General features: G+C 40.5%; 1 protein-coding gene across 3 annotated transcripts in view; it reads left to right on the plus strand.

Moving 5' to 3' along the window:
• The first annotated feature begins 610 nt into the window (after positions 1-610).
• UBE2H (ubiquitin conjugating enzyme E2 H) overlaps positions 611-19,080 on the plus strand; it is a 101,440-nt gene continuing 82,970 nt past the window's right edge. Inside the window, exon 1 of one of the 3 annotated variants that reach the window (XM_040644001.1) lies at positions 611-1,093. In XM_040644001.1, the coding sequence (XP_040499935.1) occupies positions 1,041-1,093 (53 nt within the window). In that variant the 5' untranslated portion in view covers positions 611-1,040. Of the gene's footprint in view, positions 1,094-1,131; positions 1,571-19,080 lie in introns of those variants that run through there. The other 2 variants (XM_008705872.2, XM_008705871.2) reach the window with 2 other exon arrangements.

A 19,080-nucleotide genomic window follows, 5' to 3' on the forward strand; every position in this document is an offset into this window, starting at 1 on the left:
CTGCTTCTATCAGTCATTCACTTTGTGAAATTACCTCATACTCTGTGGGGTAAGGACGCTAGTACCAAATTATTTCTGGTCTTGCCAATTTGCTGCCTCAAGTCTAATCCTTGAACTAGTGGCCCTCTCTACATGGAGGGTAATGAACCCTGGTTTGCAAGCTCTGAGGAAGCCTTGCTGTAGTCTACAATCGCTGCAAACAGATTCTCTCCATTCAAGGAGGAGGCAAGGTGCAGGGAACCTGCTGGTGTGGGAATTTCCAGATTTTCATGCCTATCCTAGTAATTGCCACCTCAAATCAAATAAACAGCATTTTTAACAGTGTATGTGAGAAGGAGGTTCATTACCCTAAAGCACACAAATGTAATAATATTGCCATTATTTACTATTATCGTTTATGATGATGATAACGACACTGGCAGTTGAGCGATTAAGTGTGTGGAGGAGTTGGGGGAGGGGGCACAGGGCTGTGAGGGCAAGAGAAAGAGGAACTACATCTCCCAGAACCACCCGGGAAAGTCCACGCCGCGGCGGCGGCGCCCCACCCCTTTCGCCAGCTGGGCCCGCCCCGCCGATGACGTCACAGAGGTGACGTCACGGCGCCCAGAGCGAGGCTGGGGTAGAGAGGCCGACTGAGCAGGAGTCGTCCGCTTGTCGTGGAGGCTGCTAGGGAGCCGGCGAGAGGGTGAGCGGGCGAGCAGACGAGCGAGCTAGAGCAGGCAGGAGGGAGCGACGCGCGGCGCAGAGTAGCGCCGGGACCAGGCCGCGGAGGAACCCACAGCCGGAGAGGGGCAGCCCGAGCCCGGCGCCGCGGGGTCCCCACCCCCACTCGGCCGGACAGTGCCCGGTGTTCCCCCGTGCGGGGGGCGGCGGCGGCGGCGGCTGACGGGACCGGACAGGACCGCGGGGGTGTTGCCACCTCCACCGAGGAGCCGGCGCGGCCGCGGGCTCCTCAGAGCCGGGGCCTGGGGCCCGTGATAGCCGGGCCGAGGAAAGGAGAGAGGCGGCGGCGCAGGCGACGGGGAGGCAGCGGCGACACCATGTCATCCCCCAGTCCGGGCAAGAGGCGGATGGACACGGACGTGGTCAAGCTGTATCCTTCGTGGAGGGGGGATTCGGGCTGTCGAGTGGGGGCGGTGTGGGGATGCCCAGGGCACCCCTGAAACCCAAGCAGGGGCCCTGGGGCACTCCAGGCCACTGGCCGAGGCTCCCTTCCTCTCCTCCCTCCCCCCAGTGCCTACGGCGGCTCCTTGGCACCTCCCAGGAGCCAAGAGCCTTTTCAGCTCCCCCTTTATCTGCAGCACCCCGAAATGTGCGTTGTTCCTCGCTCTTCTGCACCCCCATTGCCCGTGACTTCCCTTCACGACGTTTGGGTTCCCAAGACGGCCTTTTTTTTTTTTTTTTTTTGCAGGACCATCCACCTCTCTTGACCGTCGTGCCCACCTCAGGGTCTCTCCTGTTTGCTCGTTCTGGATTTAGGGACTCATGATAGAAATTCCCGAGAGTGAAGCCTTTCTTCCTTTCTTGAGATGCCTCCATTCCCTCCACTCACTATGCTTCTTGAACTGGGGTAACTCAAGTGACCTCCTTTATCCCTAATTCCTTTCTATATTAGGAAGAGTAGTCTGCTCAGTGCCCCCTGTTGTAATAAAGAGCTCTGAGTGTTTTAAATCAGAGACCCTTGTTAAGCTTTCTGGTCCCTAAAAGAACCCCACCGTTTTTGTTTTCACTGACAAAGCCTGTCCCACCCATAGTTGGATGTGGTGAGGACCCCCAGCCCTCCAGCAAGCCACCCTCCATATTGTGGATGTGACAGCTGGGGGAGGGAGAGAAAGAGGATCTCTCCTTGACAAAATAGCCTCTCTACTAGCCACTTAAGCAAACTCCCTGTATGAGGATAAGGTTCTTGGGGAATAACTGCCCTGATTTTACCAAGTGACACCCTTTATTTCCACCCCCCTCCCCCAACTTTATGTACTCTGGAGGTAGCAGTGGGAAAGCTGTAACTGATAAGGGCCCTTCAGGCAGTGGTTTTGGTTGGAGTCCAGACTGATTATTTCATGACCAGCTAGAGAAATTCGCGAAGGTTCCTGTGACAAATCTAGAAAAATTTTTAGGGGTAATTTAGATGGGGGGGGGGAGAGGAAATGAGCCCAGTGCTCTGAACAACTAATCCCTGGGGAGAAGGGGAACCGGGGATGGGGAGTGGTGGTGTGTGAAACGCAGTTAAAAAGTCCTGTCTCCTGCTTCTCTTTCTCCCTCACCCCCATCCCCCCACCATTTCCCCCTGTTGCAGGGTTTTGTTTATATAACTCAAGTTGTTTGGCTAGATTCTTCAGGTGAATTCCTTCTTTCTTCCTTTTATTTGTTACTGTTTTTGACTGGATGTTTTTCTTCTTTTTAGAGCTTGATGATTATTGTTAAATACTCAGTTATGGAATTCTCCGAAGTTTTAAAAAAAGTAGTTTTTGTATTTGGTTTGGAAGTGGGGGATGGGAGGGAAGTTGCCTGGGCAAGAGATTTTTTTTTTCATAATCTTTTCAGGAATAAGGTGTTTTTCTCGTCACTCAGGAAAACTTAGCTAGAAATTAGGAACAGTAGGTAGACTTCTAAGTTTTAGGGTTTTGAAGTTTACAGTTTTTGGGTGGGAGGGAGGATTACAGAGAGGAGCAAATAATATATGTTCCAAATATATGTCTAGGCACAAGTGAAATTGACTCTTTATGAGCTGTTTGTGGCTGTGATTGAGTTTTGTAAATGTGTGAATGATACCAGTAATGTTGGCTTTTCATAAGGTTTCAGGAAAACTTGTAACTATGGCTGTGTGTACATTTTACACAAAGCAGTTTCGGGTTTTATTTTTGTTTAGAAACTAGGAAATGACATGGTGGCAGAATCTGAGTTATTTTTATCCTGAATTGAGAGTTACTGTCACACCTAATGCAAATTTCTACCTAATGTTTAATTGGGATGGAGGTGGAGAGAGAATTCCAGCTGTTTTTGATCAATGTTAGAGTCTCAAATTTTATACATATATATTTTTAGAAGATTGGGGATAAAGGGTGAGGCCTAACTTGACCTGATGCCTTTTCCATATAGTGCCTTTTGTTCATTTAGTAGTTGTGGCATCTAGAATGATTACCGCATTTAGGAGTCGGGGTGTGGGGGGTGGAGAGGGAGAGGAAAACAGACAAAGAACAGCAGGGTGTCTTTCTCTTTTTTCTTCCCCTAAGTGGCTTATTTCATAGCTTATTTTTAGTAGAAGATGAAGAAAGGCAAAGATGCATTGGCCTTCTGTTCTTTCCCCACCTTCCTCCTTTCTGACAAAAGAAAGCAGAGGCGCTTTAAAATCATAGATCTCTGAGATAGGAGGACAACAGTCTCGGAACTTAAAAGCCAGAGGTTATCTTTGTTTCGTATTTATTTTCTGGTCTCACGTAGTTTGGAAGTTAAAATTTTTGTATTTCCTTTTGTGTGTGCATGTGTGTTGTGGGGATGAGAGATTTTGTGGCCCCTTTTCTCTGTTGAATTCATATTAGTAGGCCCAAATGGAGCCAATAATTTTCGAGCAAGGTATATTTAGCAAAAAAATTGAAGGTAAAATTTTCCAACCCACTATTAAAATTAGTACAATTGTGTGAAAGGGCCGGGGGTTGAAAATGAAAGATGGTGGAGAGGAAGTAAAGAAGGTCTGAAGGAATGTACTTGCTTTTTGCCCCTCGGTGCCCCTTGATGATTTCTTTGGTTTGGAGGCCGATAGCTGGTTTCATTGCAATCTCCTGTTTCAGCCCATTTTGGGATGTCTCCTGAGTGTAATTATGCCACCACGATTTACAGCTTGGCAGGGAACCTATATAGTAGGAAAGTAGCGGTGTGGGGGTAGGGAGAGAAGGGGATGTGTAACTAATTGGCCACTGCTTTCCACCAGCTCGCTGTGTTCTTTCGGAGACAGTCCCTGGTTGTTGTTTGGAGTCGGTGATATTTCTTTTGTGACGGGTTGGTAGGAGGAGAGCTGACTCTCAAGTTATGCAGGGAGTGAGTGTTTTGCACCGATGCACTTAATAATCTGCTGGGCGATTATGTTCTGAAACTCTGACTCATTCATTGTTTCTGTTCTGATCCTTTGCTGAGGGTTGTGCAAACCTCTCCAGGAGCCTAGAGACTGATGTACTGACTTTTGGGCCCTGTAGGAATGTGTCCCAGTCAGAAAACTTACAGTCAGCCCAAATCCTGTGGAACGGTCTTGAATAGTGTGGCCATTTGTTTGCAAAGTCAGGTAGATTGGTTATACTGTGCTGTTCCCAGCCTGGCAAGCTTTGAGGTTTCCATCTCTGATTATTTAGATTGTCTGAGAACTGGGACTCTGGTGACCTTAAAGCGTGATTTGCCCTAAAGGAATATCGGTTTAAATTCTCCCTGGTGGAGGAACAAACAGCTCAGATTACACGGGTTTCCTTGTTGGTGGGGGTTGCTCGTCTCACCCTGTTGCACAGCCTGGTGATCCTTTTATCTGTGAACCAGTGGCCCCTGCTGAAGGCTGGAGCTGCTTGTTTTGGAAAAGCATATGCAGGCAAAAGGCCTCAGGCATAGCTCCTCACAGCTCATTGGCTGCTCTGTTACTACCCGGAAAAGGAGGAGGGGCGGAGCTACAAAACAGCTGATGGAGTGTGTGACCAGAGTGTGTTTATATACAAAAGAAGTAGGGGCTGGGGAGGCCTTGTGAGAAGTGTTAACAAGTTCAATTGTATTTTCAGGGGGTAAAAAGAGGAAAACCTGACTTTTTAGAGTACAAGAAATAACTGTTCAAGGTTAAATCAGAGAAGTGAACCTGATAATGGGACTTGGCATATACTATATTTATTATTGGTGAGATTTTGGAACTTACTTTATAATACTAAGTTTTCAGAGATTCCCATTTTCAGAGGGAGTTGCAGTAACTTAAAATAGGGTATGCTGCCACTTTAAATGTACTTATATGACTCACGCAGGGATTCAGAAGTATGGTAGAAATGTAAATTTTCCCGTCAAAAGCTTGAAGAGTGCTAGAAAGGGTCAGTGACTTTAAATTCATTAACAGCATTAGTGAAGTCTTACAGAATCCTGGGTGTCTGCTTTAGGGTTTCAGAAGCTTTCAATAACAAGTTCATCCCCCTAAAACATTTGAGCACCCTCTTTATGCCAGGCTTGGTGCTAGGTGCTAGGTGCTGGGGGTTTAGTAGTGAAAAATTTAAGTGTGGGTGGTCATGGTGCTTATGTAACCAGTTAAACAATTAAAAAAAAAATCAAAGTAGAAGCTGTTTATAGTAGGTCAACACTCTATGTAGCAGCTTTTTGAATAACTTGTATTTACTTTCAGAATTGACTTTTCAAGGAGTAGAAAGGTTAAAAAGTGAATTTTATGCGATGGGATGTATGGGGATCTGTATTCCTAGTATTTTAAAGATAGATGTTAAAAAATGGAAACAAAAACATTAAAATGCTTAGCTGTTTGTCTTTCACCTCAACTTTGGTATTTTGTTGTTAATCAGTAGTTATTCTATCCCTAAATCAGTAGTCTTTGTTACTCTTTAATTTGTGCTCAAAGTGTAGACAATTCTGTAATCTTTTAACTAGCTCCAGTGTCAGTTGAGAGAACCTGTGTTTTGCTTTTATTTCCTGTGGCCTCTGTTTTTGTGAGATGATGAGGTGGAAGGTGGGACAGTTTTATGGTCTTCAAGCTAGAAGTTAAAGCTTTGGCAACTCCCAGTGTTCTGAATTTGTCTTCTCTGCCTAGATTTTGGTGACAAATATAACACACTGGTACTTATTTTTGTTAAGCAGGAACCTACATGAGTAAGCATTCACAGCTTCAGAACATCAGAGTCCTGCAGTGCAGTTCTAGTAAATTACACACAAGCCTAAAAATTCAGCTTATAGGGGAAAAAATCTTTTGCAAATGTGACCCATAAAAGTCACTTAACCCTATTGGTGTGCATGTGTTAGAAAAACCTGGATTGGTTGGTTTCCCAGTGTTGTGCAATTTCCCTAGCACCTTGACCTGTTTTATATGTGTGTATACACGTGGATTTGTGTGTGTGTATGTGTATACACACAAGTATATATGAAACTTAGTATCTTGTTCACCCCCCCCTTTTTTAAGATTTTATTTATTTGATAGAGAACCAGAGAGCACAAGCAGGGGGAGCAGGAGCAGATGAAGCAGGCTCCCCGCTGAGCAGGGAGCCAAGAGGGGGCTGATCCCAGGGCCCTAGGATCATGATCTGAGAGGAGGGCAGATGCCTAACCGACTGAGCCACCCAGGCACCCCTATCTTGTTCTCTCTTAGTAAATTTGATGATTCCAAGAATCATTGAATTTTTATCCATTGCAGTTCAGATGCGTAAAAGTACTTATGGTATGATAGCTTCTTGACTGTAGACCCACAGTATATGTTTTAATAAAATACTTTAATGAAAATCCTTGATTGGATTATGCAGGTAGTAAGGTAATTGAGGAAAGTATCGGTTACAAAAGGTAAAGAAAACAGCCCCCCATAATCCTATCCTTTAAACAGTGGTTCTCAAACTTTAGTGTGATCTTAATTACTTGCAGGGTTTGGGTTGCTGGGGTACCAACTCTGGAGTTGTCTGATTCAGTGAGTTTAGGGAACTTGTATTTCTGACAGGTTCCCAGATGATATTGATAGTGTTGGTCCAGGGACTACAGTTTAAGAAGCACTGTCCTCAAATATTAACGTTATAATGTTTTTTCTTGTAAGTCTCCTACCCCCGTACATTATTTTCAACCTGTTGATCATACTATATGTGCACTGTTTTTGCTTACTGCTTCTTGCAGCTTATTTTCCTGATTAAAAGTATGAAACATAATGAAGAGGTCACGTAATATGTGATTCCATGCCCATGCCATTGATTTAATTCTTTGCCATTTTTCTGTGATAAGATTGAAATTAACATCTTGTGCATAAGGCTTTTCTTGTGTTTTTGGATTATTTCTGTTTTCTACTAGATCAAAGAGTAACCATTTGAATTAAAATATTTAATTAAAGATCGTGGGGCCCCACACTCCGTGTGCTCTCATTTTGTTCTGTTGTGTTTTAGTGTGATTTCAGCAGTGAAGCAATCAACCTGTCGTAGTGATGACAAATGGGTTCTGATCTCTTTGTTTCAAACTTTGTGTGTGTGAGATAATGGCGCTCTTCAAATTAAGGACACTTTTGTACTTCTCTAAGTGCCTACTGTGAGTTGATGGGTTAAATATATTACATTCGTGATTAGGTGTGACTGGCAAGAGCTATAGAATTAGTTTTGGTATCTGGAATTTTTTTTCCTTTTGTTTTTTACTGAGGTATAATTGACATAACTATATATATTGAAGGTGATAAATTAGATAAGTTTTGAGATAAATATCACCCATGAAGCCTATCAGCACAACCATTGATCTAATTTCTGTCTCTATAGATTATTTTGCATTTTTTAGAATTTTATATAAATGTAATTATACAGTATGTACTTTTATGTGAATTCTTTCATATTTTGAGGTTCATCGTGTTTTTCGTTTTTGCTTTTGTTGTTTTTTTTTTTTTTTACTACTGAGTAGTATGTCATTGTATAGCTATACCACAATTTGTTTATGCATTTACTTCTTTATGGGCGTTGGGTTATTTCTAGTTTGGAGCTATTACAAATGAAGCTGCTTGGATGGGTGTCGTCTTTTCTCTTGAGTAAATATATAGGAATGGAATAGCTGAATCATGGGGTAGATATAAGCTTAACTTTTTAACAGGTAGCCTGAATTTAATTTTGACTGATGATTGTATTTCACATAGACTTAAGTTGTGACATTAAACTATTGTTTCTGTTTTGTATTTTAAAGGAATCCCATTAAATAACATTCTAAAGTACTGATTTCTAATCTAAGTCTGTCCAAGCTAGTTTGGTAACTGTTTTTCCCTCTCCTCCATTCAAAATTAGTTAAATTTTCATTGTAAAATATTTTTGTTTTGCGGCCCTTTGACATGGTACTTCAGGAATTATGATCACAAATAACTTTTATTTTTGCATTTGTTAGTAACACTATCCTTTTCTGAAAAGATAAACACACTTGTTGGTGATTCCCTTTTTTTTTTTCGTAAAATACTGATAATTTTTTTTTACATTAGTTTTACTTAGCACCTCCAAGTGCATTTACGGCAGTTGACAAATACTGATGGAGGACTCTGTTGAGGTCTGAATATATCTTCAGTTTTCATATGGACTAAATTCAGGAACAATGGCGACTCTGCAGAACCGGAAACAGATTATATGTTTCCTTAATATGTTTTCCCAGAATTTTTTTAAAGTTAATTTTTAACAAAATAGGATTTTTTTGGTGTTTTTTTGTTTATTTGTTTTTTTACTTTCTGGCATTCTATGTAAGTTACTTGATAGATTGATAGACATTTGCCATATAAAAAAAAGACATTGCTTTGTAGTCGCTGGTATTGTTACGTTCTTACAAATGACAAGCATTTGAATTTATAGGTAGGTGTTTGCGTGCATGTTGCTTTAACAATTAACATATTAATGGCAGCTGGAACTTCTAACTTGGCTAACAAGAAAGAAGACAACCTCCTGGTTTATGCCTGTTTCAGTTTGCAGTCAGTGACAATTTATTTGGTGGGGAGACTTCGGGTTAAGTCGTCAGACACAAGGGTGGTGCTCTGAGCATGTTTATTAAGAGTTTGTTATTTTCAGGGGCGCCTGGGTGGCACAGCGGTTAAAACGTCTGCCTTCAGCTCAGGGCGTGATCCTGGCGTTATGGGATCGAGCCCCACATCAGGCTCCTCCGCTATGAGCCTGTTTCTTCCTCTCCCACTCCCCCTGCTTGTGTTCCCTCTCTCGCTGGCTGTCTCTGTCTCTGTCAAATAAATAAATAAAATCTTAAAAAAAAAAAAAAAAAAGAAATCCACATAGGTGACCTTCCTTCTTTTTAAAAAAAAAAAAAAAAAAGTTTGTTATTTTCAGATTGCCAAAATGTAATTAAAGTGCAATATAGAAACCTTCTGAAAATGCAGAAAAGTCAGTTTGTACTTTTGAGAGACTGTTGTTACATTAGCGATTCTCAGGGGTGGGGCTATGGTGGTTTAGAAGAACTGCTGTATTTTTATGTGCAGGTACCATCGTAGTTTCTTCTCTGTACCTCACCAGATGCTTGCAGAGGGTGTCTGGTTGTTTGCAGGCCGGTGCTTGTGCAGGCTACTATGCCTGGCAGAACCCAAATCCTCAAGAGCCGCGTGGTGGAAAGCCCCACAGGACAGCTATATGCGGACGAAGGATCCTTTTTGCCTTCCCCTGCTTTTTAGGCATCTAGGGTGTAAGGTAGGTTTGTAAGGGTGCTGCTGATCTTTTGACCTGGCCCCTGCAGAGAAGTCAGGGAGGAGTAGGAAACCCATGTGCAGGGGAGAGGCTTGGCTGGACTTTGCCATCCTTTGCAAGACAGACGTGGTTGGTGGGTCTGTCTCCGGGCCCACAACAGGTACCACTTGTAGGGACCATATTTTGGGATTTAGAATATTGCTTAGTTGATTGGGAATGGAATCTTACATCTTTTGTTCAACTTCTTGGTCTGTTTTAGACACTTTCAGGGAGGCATTATGTATAAAAGAGAGATTCCCTACCTGTGAAATTGTTATTAATGTTGTAAGTTATGAGTTTTCTTCTTTTTCCATGTATCATGTTTTTATCATGTACACTTTTCAAGGTTTCTTGGATTATAAAATCTTAGTTGAGGTAATATAAATAGAAGAGTAAATATAGCGTGTGCCTGGTTCGTGTTACCTCAGAAGCAATTGGGTTACTACTCAGCTTAGTGAAAATAAATTTAGTTGTTTTGTCCAAGTGGTGCCAGTATAACTTTGGTTATCTGGATATTGCTCTTTAATCAGTGGACTTGATGTTGTATAATTTCAGAAGGGGTGATTAATTTAAAAATTCATAAATTTGGTAAGCCTTTCCATGTGGTGACCTATAGAAAGTTGATTCAGTTAGAACTGTGTTCGTAAGAGATCACTGGATGTAATATAGTTGGTTATATTGTCTTATGATCTTAAAGACTACTGAATGTTTAGTACCCCTTTGCTAATCTATTTATGTAAATCTGTATATAAATTAGTTAAGTCTCCTTGGCAGCACAGCCTGAAACTACATAACCCTTTTTGTTTCACTCCAAAGGAAATGATTTACTTTTTTTTCCCATTAATAGTCACTTTTATATGGCTTTTATATATGGTCCCACAGCTGTGAATTAGTAAGTACTTGGTCAGACCGCTAATTTAAACTAAGGCTTTTATAATGAAATCATCCCATGATGTAGATCTTGGAGATTTGGGGGTTTTATTACACATTATATTCACATTCATATAGTCAAAGTACGTTAAAATGTAGAACATGATACATGTTTGATAACAGAAATGATTGATCTTGGCAACAGAATTTGACATTATTAACATCTCTTAATTTTACCAACTAATTCATTCAATTTGCTACAGCCACCGTCTTCATAATGAATGAAATGAAAAAAAAAAACTGTTTCTTGCCCCTTTATTCATTTGTATCCTTAGAGATTAGAAACAAAAACAAAAAACAAAATACTTTTAAGTCAGATTTGTTTTATGGGTAGAAGAAAGAGAGAAAGTAGACCTTTGAGTGTGTTCTTTAGTCTCATTGTCTGGATTGCTGCCCATTTCTCCTGGCAGTTAAGAAAGGCAGGTCTTGAATGCGGTCTTTGATGATCAAGTGACATATATTTGAGTATACCTGTATTGAATCATTTGTATACTGAGAACACTTACTTGCTTTTGTCTTGTCTTTCTATAAGCTCTTGGGTTAGAATAGTTAGGTACCAGATTCTATCTTTGAGTAATTAATGTGGCGTTTCCTTTGAAATTTAGCTGAGTTTTATAACCTATAAACCATGATACATCAGGAAAACTATTGGTGGCTCATCAGGACTGTCATTTCATTTCATGTATTTCCATTTGTATATCTGTTTTCTTTTTCTGTTGGTGTTCCTAACTTACACTTTGATTAATTTCTAGAAATCAAGCAAAAGTTAAATACACTGGCAGCAAAGTACACAAATAAACCTTTGAGGAGAAGTTCTTTCCAGATCCTTTACGGTATCTTATGTTCAGTCTTAACCAGAAGTAGTAGTGAAGCCAGGTCCTTTTTTCTAGGAGATTGGAAATCAGATACACTAGACTTAGTTCACTTTGTGTGGTTCGGCAATTATTTATCAAACTAGAACTTATGCTAAAAATACATAGTAGTTTACAACTTTGCTATGTGTCCTCTGAATATAAAAATAGGCTATGCCTTAGATTTGCCTTAACTCCGTTCAGTGAAGTCAGACACAATGGAACTTGACACCTGAATTTTGTGTTCTTATACTTTAAAGGTCCTGGTGTCTCCTTGCCTCTGAAGAATTTGGTGTTTCTCAGCTGGTTTTATGTAATCTGGTCAGTGTTTCCGAGATTCAGAAACTGCTGACTCTGCCTTCTTTTAATAAGTCCTCAAGGTAGTAAGTCTGGAGGTCTTTATCATCCAGCATCCTCCTGTGTTCTTAAAGCAGGGTAAATGGGAACAGTCCCTTACTCCTGTGGGAACGTATTCCCAGGAGTAAGTTCTAGCCCCTTTGCCTCTTGTACTTCAAAGAGTGACTAATGAAATAACCGTGTTTACTTGGGCTTATTGCTTGTTTTGGGGGGTGACCTGGTACGTATGCACAAGCCTTTGAACTGGATTATCTTAATTGACAGAGATACATGTCTTATCTTTCCATTTGCTTAGTGGGTAATAGAATTAGAAATTCTGTTTTTTTATAGAATCGGAAATTAGCGTATGATTTGTATGCTTTTAAATTGGGGCTTATTACTCATTTGAATGAATTGGTAAAACATAAGGATTTTAGTCTGTTAATTCTGGCTGTTTTATTTCTTAAATGTCATTCCTACGGTGTTTTGTCAGCTTTGATGAAGTTCTGATGACATTTTATTATTTAAAGTTAAATTTTAGTAGATATTACACTTACATAGATCTTAGCATGTTTTTCCTACTTGGAGAAAACCTGGAATGCAAATAATAGTATTACAAAGCAATAGTTGCTTTCTAAATTTAAGAGCTCTTTGAGTTGAGATTAATAATTGTATTATTTCTAGGCAAGATCCTTGGTGGTTTTGTTTTGTTTTAAGATTTTATTTATTTATTTGAGAGCCCACACAAGCAGGGAGAGGGGGAGAGGGAGAGGGAGAAGCAGACTCCCTGCTGAGCAGGAAGCCCAATGCCGGCACTCCATCCCAGGACCCTGGGATCATGACCTGAGCCAAAGGCAGATGCTTAACCGACTGAGCCATCCAGGCACCCTCCACTTTGTGGCTTTAAGTAGTAGCTTGAGAAATACTAATTCGTGGCTGTACTGCTTCAGATTAGGAGAGTAAACTCTGGTAACTTTGTTTTTATTATTGATACCAAAAATAGAAGCCAGAGTTGAAATTAGGAGTCTGTTTTTCATTCCTGACTTATAAAATCAGTTTTACTATTTAGTAGTCACAGTTGCTATATGAAAAATAGAATTAAAACAGTATAACCTAATGCCTTAGGTAATGCTATTTATAAGAGTGTAAGAGTCCTAGAGAATGAAAGATGACACTAAGTAGGTTTTAATATAAATGTTCTGGTGTCTCTTTATAATAATAGATGGCACTGCTTTTATATTTTTGAGGTTTCTGAATTGTATGTGACCTGTCAATAATTAAAAAAAAATAATATAAGCCCTGTAATGGTGCCTGACTTACAGAGTTTTTATCAGCATAGAATGACAGCATGCTGTTCCTTTCAAAACTTTGTATTTAATTACCTAAATCATACTTTGGTTTTTAAAAGGTAAATTTAGGGAATGGGAATACAGGTGAGTAAAAGGATACATCCAGAGCCAGAATAGGATCCCATCAGAGTTTAAAACAGTTCAGTAGTTAATATTTTACTTTTAATACTCTTTAGGTATTTTGAAGATATCTTTTGTAAAAAATTTATTTGCTAACATTTTTTTTTTTTAAGTAATCTCTACATCCAACATGGGGGTCAAACTCATGACCCCAAGACTCATGCTGTATGGACTGAGCCAGCCAGGCACCCCAGTTGCCAACATTTTTTTTTTTAATTGTTTTTAAAGATTTTATTTATTCATTTGACAGAGATAGAGACAGCCAGCGAGAGAGGGAACACAAGCAGGGGGAGTGGGAGAGGAAGAAGCAGGCTCCAAGCGGAGTAGCCCAATGTGGGGCTGGATCCCGAGACCGGGATCACGCCCTGAGCCGAAGGCAGACGCTTAACGACTGAGCCTCCCAGGCGCCCCCAACATTTTCATGGATATTTAAACTCTGGGTGTCTATAATGGATCAGTTTTGCTCCATGTTATAGTAATTTCAGTTATTAGTCTCAAGACAGCTAAGCATGTATAAAAACTTTGGATGCTTACTTTTTTATTTATCTTTAAATTTTTTTATTTTTTAAGCAGGCTTCACACCCAATGTGGGGCTTGAAGTCACGACCCTGAGATCAAGAGTTGCATGCTCTACCAGCTGAGCCAGCCAGGTACCCCTGGATGCTTAATTTTTTTTAAGTTGGGATGAAAGAAAGCTTGGGAAGTAAGCAGCCTCATTTTCTGCTGTTTTGCTTTAATGTTTGATAGCTTTTTACTCTTCTTAGATAAGCTTTTAATCTTGGATTTACAGAAAAGTTGCAAAGATCCTACAGAGTTCCTGTACCTCACCCAGTTCTGATTACCCCTATGTTATTTTATGTTACAGAGACAAACTGGTCAAAACTAAGAACCAACAGTGTGGTTGGTATGTTACCATAAACTAAACTTCAGGCTTTATTCAGATTTCACCAGTTTTTCCATGACTATTCTTTTCAGTTCCAGGATTGAATCCAGGATACCACATTACATGTAGTGGTCATGTCTCCTTGGTATTCTCTAGTCTGTGACAGTTGTTCAGTTCTTTCTTGTTTCATAGAACGTTGACAGTTCTGGAGTACTGGTCAGGTGTTCTTTGGAGTATTCCTCAATTTCAGTTTATCTGATTTTTTTCCACTCATGATTAGACTTTGTAATAGTAAAGGTATTAAGATTGGCCAAACTCATTATGAGGTTTTGGAAAGAATACCACAGGGGTGAAGTGCCCTTCTCATCGCAAACGGGCTGTGTGAGGGGCATACCTATGTGCTTAGGACATCACAGGCCTTAGTGGTGCTCGCCAGGTTTTTCCTGTAAAGTTACTATTCTTCCTTCAGTATTCTGTTCTTTGGAAGGTAGTCACTAAGTGTAGCTGACATTCAAGAAGCCCCGGGGGAATTAGGTTCTGCTCCTGGAAGGAGTTACTGTTTGACTTGTGTGTGTGTGTGCGAATGTTTTGGTTTTTTTGTTGTTGTGTTGTTCTTGACTCAAAAAAATTTTTTTCTATTTAAATTTCTTCTTGTGGCCTCTTCTCTCCCTTTCATTGTAGAGTTTGTTCTGTCAGTCTTCAGGTCCATTTCTAGGGGTTTTGAGGATGATTTGATAGTTACTAATTGTTTTGGTGGGCGGAGATGAACTTGTGGTCCTTCTACTCTGCCACCATCTTCCTGCTCCTTGTTTTTGACCCTTGATTGTAATATATTAGTGCACTAATCTAAGTTATTAGCTTTTGTTCAGAAGTTATATTTGACTTTGAATGAAGTATAAATTGGTACAGCCTTAGGGAAATGAAATGGGAAGTAAATATATGAGGATGTGGTCTGGGAGCTCACAGATTTGTAGGATTTGTTTATTTAGCAATTTGCAAGTGGCAAGTTGAACTTTCTACATTTGGCTGTTTTTAGGTCTATAATAACATTTATATGTGAAAATGAAGGTAAACTTAGAATGAGCTGCGAAGGTATTAGTTAAAAGCTTCATAACCTAAGGAATTCTAAAATCTTAGCGTTTTAGGGTGGGGTACTGATAAAATGCTATTACATTCTGTGTGGCATCTTGTTATTAACCAGTTCTATAATCAACTCGTGAGAGAGAAGAATATATTCTCATCAGCTGCTAGTTTGAGCAGAGGATCATTATTTTGGCCCACAAAAGCATTTTATTCTATCTTAAAGGAATGCATTTTTTACCATTTTGATACCTTTTTCTTTTTAGCAGGTCTATTTGTAGTTTCACTGAAAATCTTGACATAAGTGTAGTTGTCAGTTTTAACCAGAAATTCAATTTTTTTTTTTTAAAGATTTTTATTTATTTGACAGAGCACGGGAGCATGTGTGCACACGCAAGTGAGCACAAGCAGGGGGAATGGCAGGGAGAGGGAGCCCAGTGCGGGCTTGATCCCAGGACCCTGGGATTATGACCTGAGCTGAAGGCAGACGCTTAACCGACTGAGCCACCCAGGTGCCCCCAGAAATTCAGTTACTATGGGAAGATTAACTGTGTGGAACTTCACTTTTTCTTCAGAATTTTGTAAGCATTTGAAGCTTATTTTTTTAAAGGAGAAAACTCATTTTACTTTGACAACCCCAGTGTATTTTTATTTTGGCTGATGTTTTTGCCATTTTCTCCTTTCTCCCTAGGAATAACACTGATGATGAAAGTCCTAAAAGTATATAGGATACATTGTTTTCTTTTTAAGATTTTATTTGTTTGTTTTTAAGATTTTATTTATTTGTCAGAGAGCACAAGCATGAGGAGCGGCAGGCAGAGGGAGAAGCAGGCTCCCCGCTGAGTAAGGAGCCCCATGCAGTACTTGATCCCGGGACCCTGGGGTCATGGCCTGAGCCAAAGACAGACACTTAACTGACTGAGTCACCCAGGTGTCCCAGATTTTATTTATTTTAGAGAGAAAGAGCGAGTGTAAGTGGCCGGGGTGGGGGGGAGGGGAGCAGGTGGCAGTGATAGGGGGAGAGGGAGAGAGACTCTGAAGCAGACTGCACTGAATGCAGAGCTGGACACCGGGCTTATCTCACAACTGTGAGATCATGACCTGAGCCAAAACCAAGAGTCGGATGCTTAACTGACTGAGCCACCCAGGTGCCCCAGTACATTGTTTTCTTGAACAGAGTGTATTTATAGTTGAGGATATTAGGTAAGTGACCTCTGGAAAAATGTTGGCCAAACCCATTTGGTTTCTAGGCTAAGGTGTTAAGCTAAACTATCTCTCTTAGGAACTTCCTTGAAAATAGTGAGGAAGGAAGGTAGAAGTTGAATATTAATGGTAAATATCTTGCTAGTTATAAACATAGTAGTAATAAATAGTAATACAGTCTTTGAAATTGTAGAGGACAGTTTGGAATTTGTATACTAGTTCATGGGGACACCTGAGCTTTTGTGTGGTATATAGGTCAGAAGTGTTCATAACCAGCTGTTTATTGGCTTAGTAACCCCAGTGGTGCACTTTTAGAGCTTTGGCCTTAATACTAACACCTGGAGGTCATGTAGACGCTGAGAGTCAGTAGTGTGGCACTTAGGGCCATCTTACTGGCTTGGTGACTCTGTGCCAGTTTTGAACTGGTTCTTTGCTCACTTTAAGTCCTTTGAAAGAAAAGAAACAAGGCTTAAGTTTTAAAGAGCAGTTTTAGGCTCATAGCAAAATTGAGGAGAATGTACAGAAAATGTCTCCTATCCTTCTGGCCCCACTCATGCACAGCCTCCTCCATTATTAGCATCCCCCACCAGAGTGGTGCATTTGTTACAACTGATGAATCTGCATTGACACATCATTATCACCCAAAGGCTGTAGTTTGCATTAGAGTTCATTCTTAGTGTTGTGTATCTGTGTGTCTGGACATATATATAATGACATACATCCATCATTATGGTATCCTACACAGTATTTTCACAGCTCTAAAAATTCTCTGTACTCCTCCTGTTCATTCCCCACTTCCCCAACCCCTGGCAACCAGTTATCTTTTTATTGCCTTCATAATTTTGCCTTTTCTAGAATGTCCTATAGTTGGAGTCATATAGGCTATAGCCTTTTCAGATTGGCTTCTTTCAGTTAGTAATATGGACTTAAGTTCTATTATGACATTGCGTGGCTTGATAGCTCATTTCTTTTTAGTGCCAAATAATGCTGGATTGTTTGGATGTACCACAGTTAGTTTGTCCATTCACCTTGGTGAGCTGTTTTTAGTGAACAGAGCTAATATTTTTCTAATGGTTCTTCATTTTTCCAGATTCACCTTTGTACTTAAAAAAAAAAAAATCTCTTAGTAACAAGTGGTTCCATTTTATACTGCTGGCCCATTCTATTCTTAGTTCTGCCTTTCTTGACCCCTAATACTTGCTCTATAATGTGCTGCTTCTCATTCTGGTATATTTCAGTTTATTCTTGTAGCATCTTTGCTTTGAAGTGTTATGGCCCACTTTTTATGGATTAAAAACCTGGCTGCACAGATTGGCTGAAAGTGCTGAGATCGTAGAGGAAGTCCTTTATGGGAGGAAGCTGAAGCCAATGAGAGTTTGTCATGCTTTTGTCCCTTTGGCACACATTTAACTTTGCATATGAAGTAGGTGCTCAGAAAACACCTGTTAAGTGAATTTTGATACATAATATACTATAGGTTTTTGCCAAGTCCTTAGGTCAGTTTTAGACCAAACTTGGCACCTGTATGGAAAATCAGAAACCTGTGACAGGTTTCTGTATACAGAAATTATGCTGGGGAGAGGCACATCCTCCTCAAATGAAGAGGACTGCAGTTCTTTTTCGTTCGTTCGTTCGTTTTTTTTTTTTTTTTTTTTTTAACAATTTAATTTATTTATTTGACAGAGACAGAAAGAGAACACACGAAGGGGGACGGGAGAAGCAGGCTCCCAGGGAGCCCAGTGCAGGGCTGACCCCAGGACCCTGGGATCATGACCTGAGCTGAAGGCAGACGCTTAACCAGCAGAGCCACCCAGGCGACCCAGGACCTCAGTTCTTTATGTGCAGATTCCATTTGCCATTTCACATACACTGCTCATTTTCCCACGTGTGATGTGAGCATTTGTGTTCTGAAATTGTCCTAAATGCTAATACTTTATCTTAATGTTTTATTTATTTGACAGAGAACACAAGGAGGGGGAGCAGTAGGCCGAGGGAGAGGGAGGAGCAGACTCCTCCCTGAGCAGGGGCTCAGTCCCAGGACCCTGAGATCATAACCTGAGCCCAAGGCAGACGCTTAACTGACTGAGCCACCCAGGCGCCCCACTTTAGTTTATTAATAGTCATTTTCAGATGAGTTCCCTTTTAAGATTCTTTGATTGCTGGTTTTATTTAAGATCAAAAAAGCTATTAGGATTGTGGATTGGGGAAAGAAACAGTTGGCACTTCTGGTACTTTGTGAAGTAGGATACCTTAGACTCACCAAGTCATATAGCTTATTAATATCTCTGTACTTCGTAAAGTGTCTCAAGTTATTCTTTACAAATTAATGGTTCTCAAGGTATATTTTACTAACTTAAGTTTTGATACAATCAATTTTTTTGTCTGCTCAAGACCTGACTGAGGAGTTTATTCTTTGTTTTTTGTTGTTGTTACCTTTCACCCATACTCTGAGGAAAGAGAAGATTTTAAGAAATGCTGTAATAGCTCACACCTTTTATAAAAATTTTATGTGGCCTGTTTTTAGTTACTCAAAATAATGGGGAAAATATAATAGCAAGGTGTTTAAAATCTCATAGGGACAAAACTTGAAGTTCAGTGATATAGTTAAACTACGTACACATAAATACAGCTTTTTTCTTTGTGTCTGCATGGGCTGTTAGGAAAAGACTTTTACTCGGATTATTGGTAAATTCTTTAATAACTTGAATTCTCAACACTGATTCCGAAGTATTGCCTACAGACTCCTTGGGATCCTGGAGACACTTTCTGGGGGATTGTAAGATCAAAACTTGTTTTCAGGGCACCTGGGTGGCTCAGTCATTAAGTATCTGCCTTCGGCTCAGGTCATGATCCCTGGTGGGATTGAGCCCGGCATCGGGCTCCCTGCTCAGCAGGGAGTCTGCTCCTCCCTCTGCCTCTGCCTGCTGCTTTCCCTA

The sequence above is a fragment of the Ursus maritimus genome, unplaced genomic scaffold (assembly GCF_017311325.1).
Source record: "Ursus maritimus isolate PB19 unplaced genomic scaffold, ASM1731132v1 scaffold_3, whole genome shotgun sequence".
Taxonomy (NCBI): domain Eukaryota; kingdom Metazoa; phylum Chordata; class Mammalia; order Carnivora; family Ursidae; genus Ursus; species Ursus maritimus.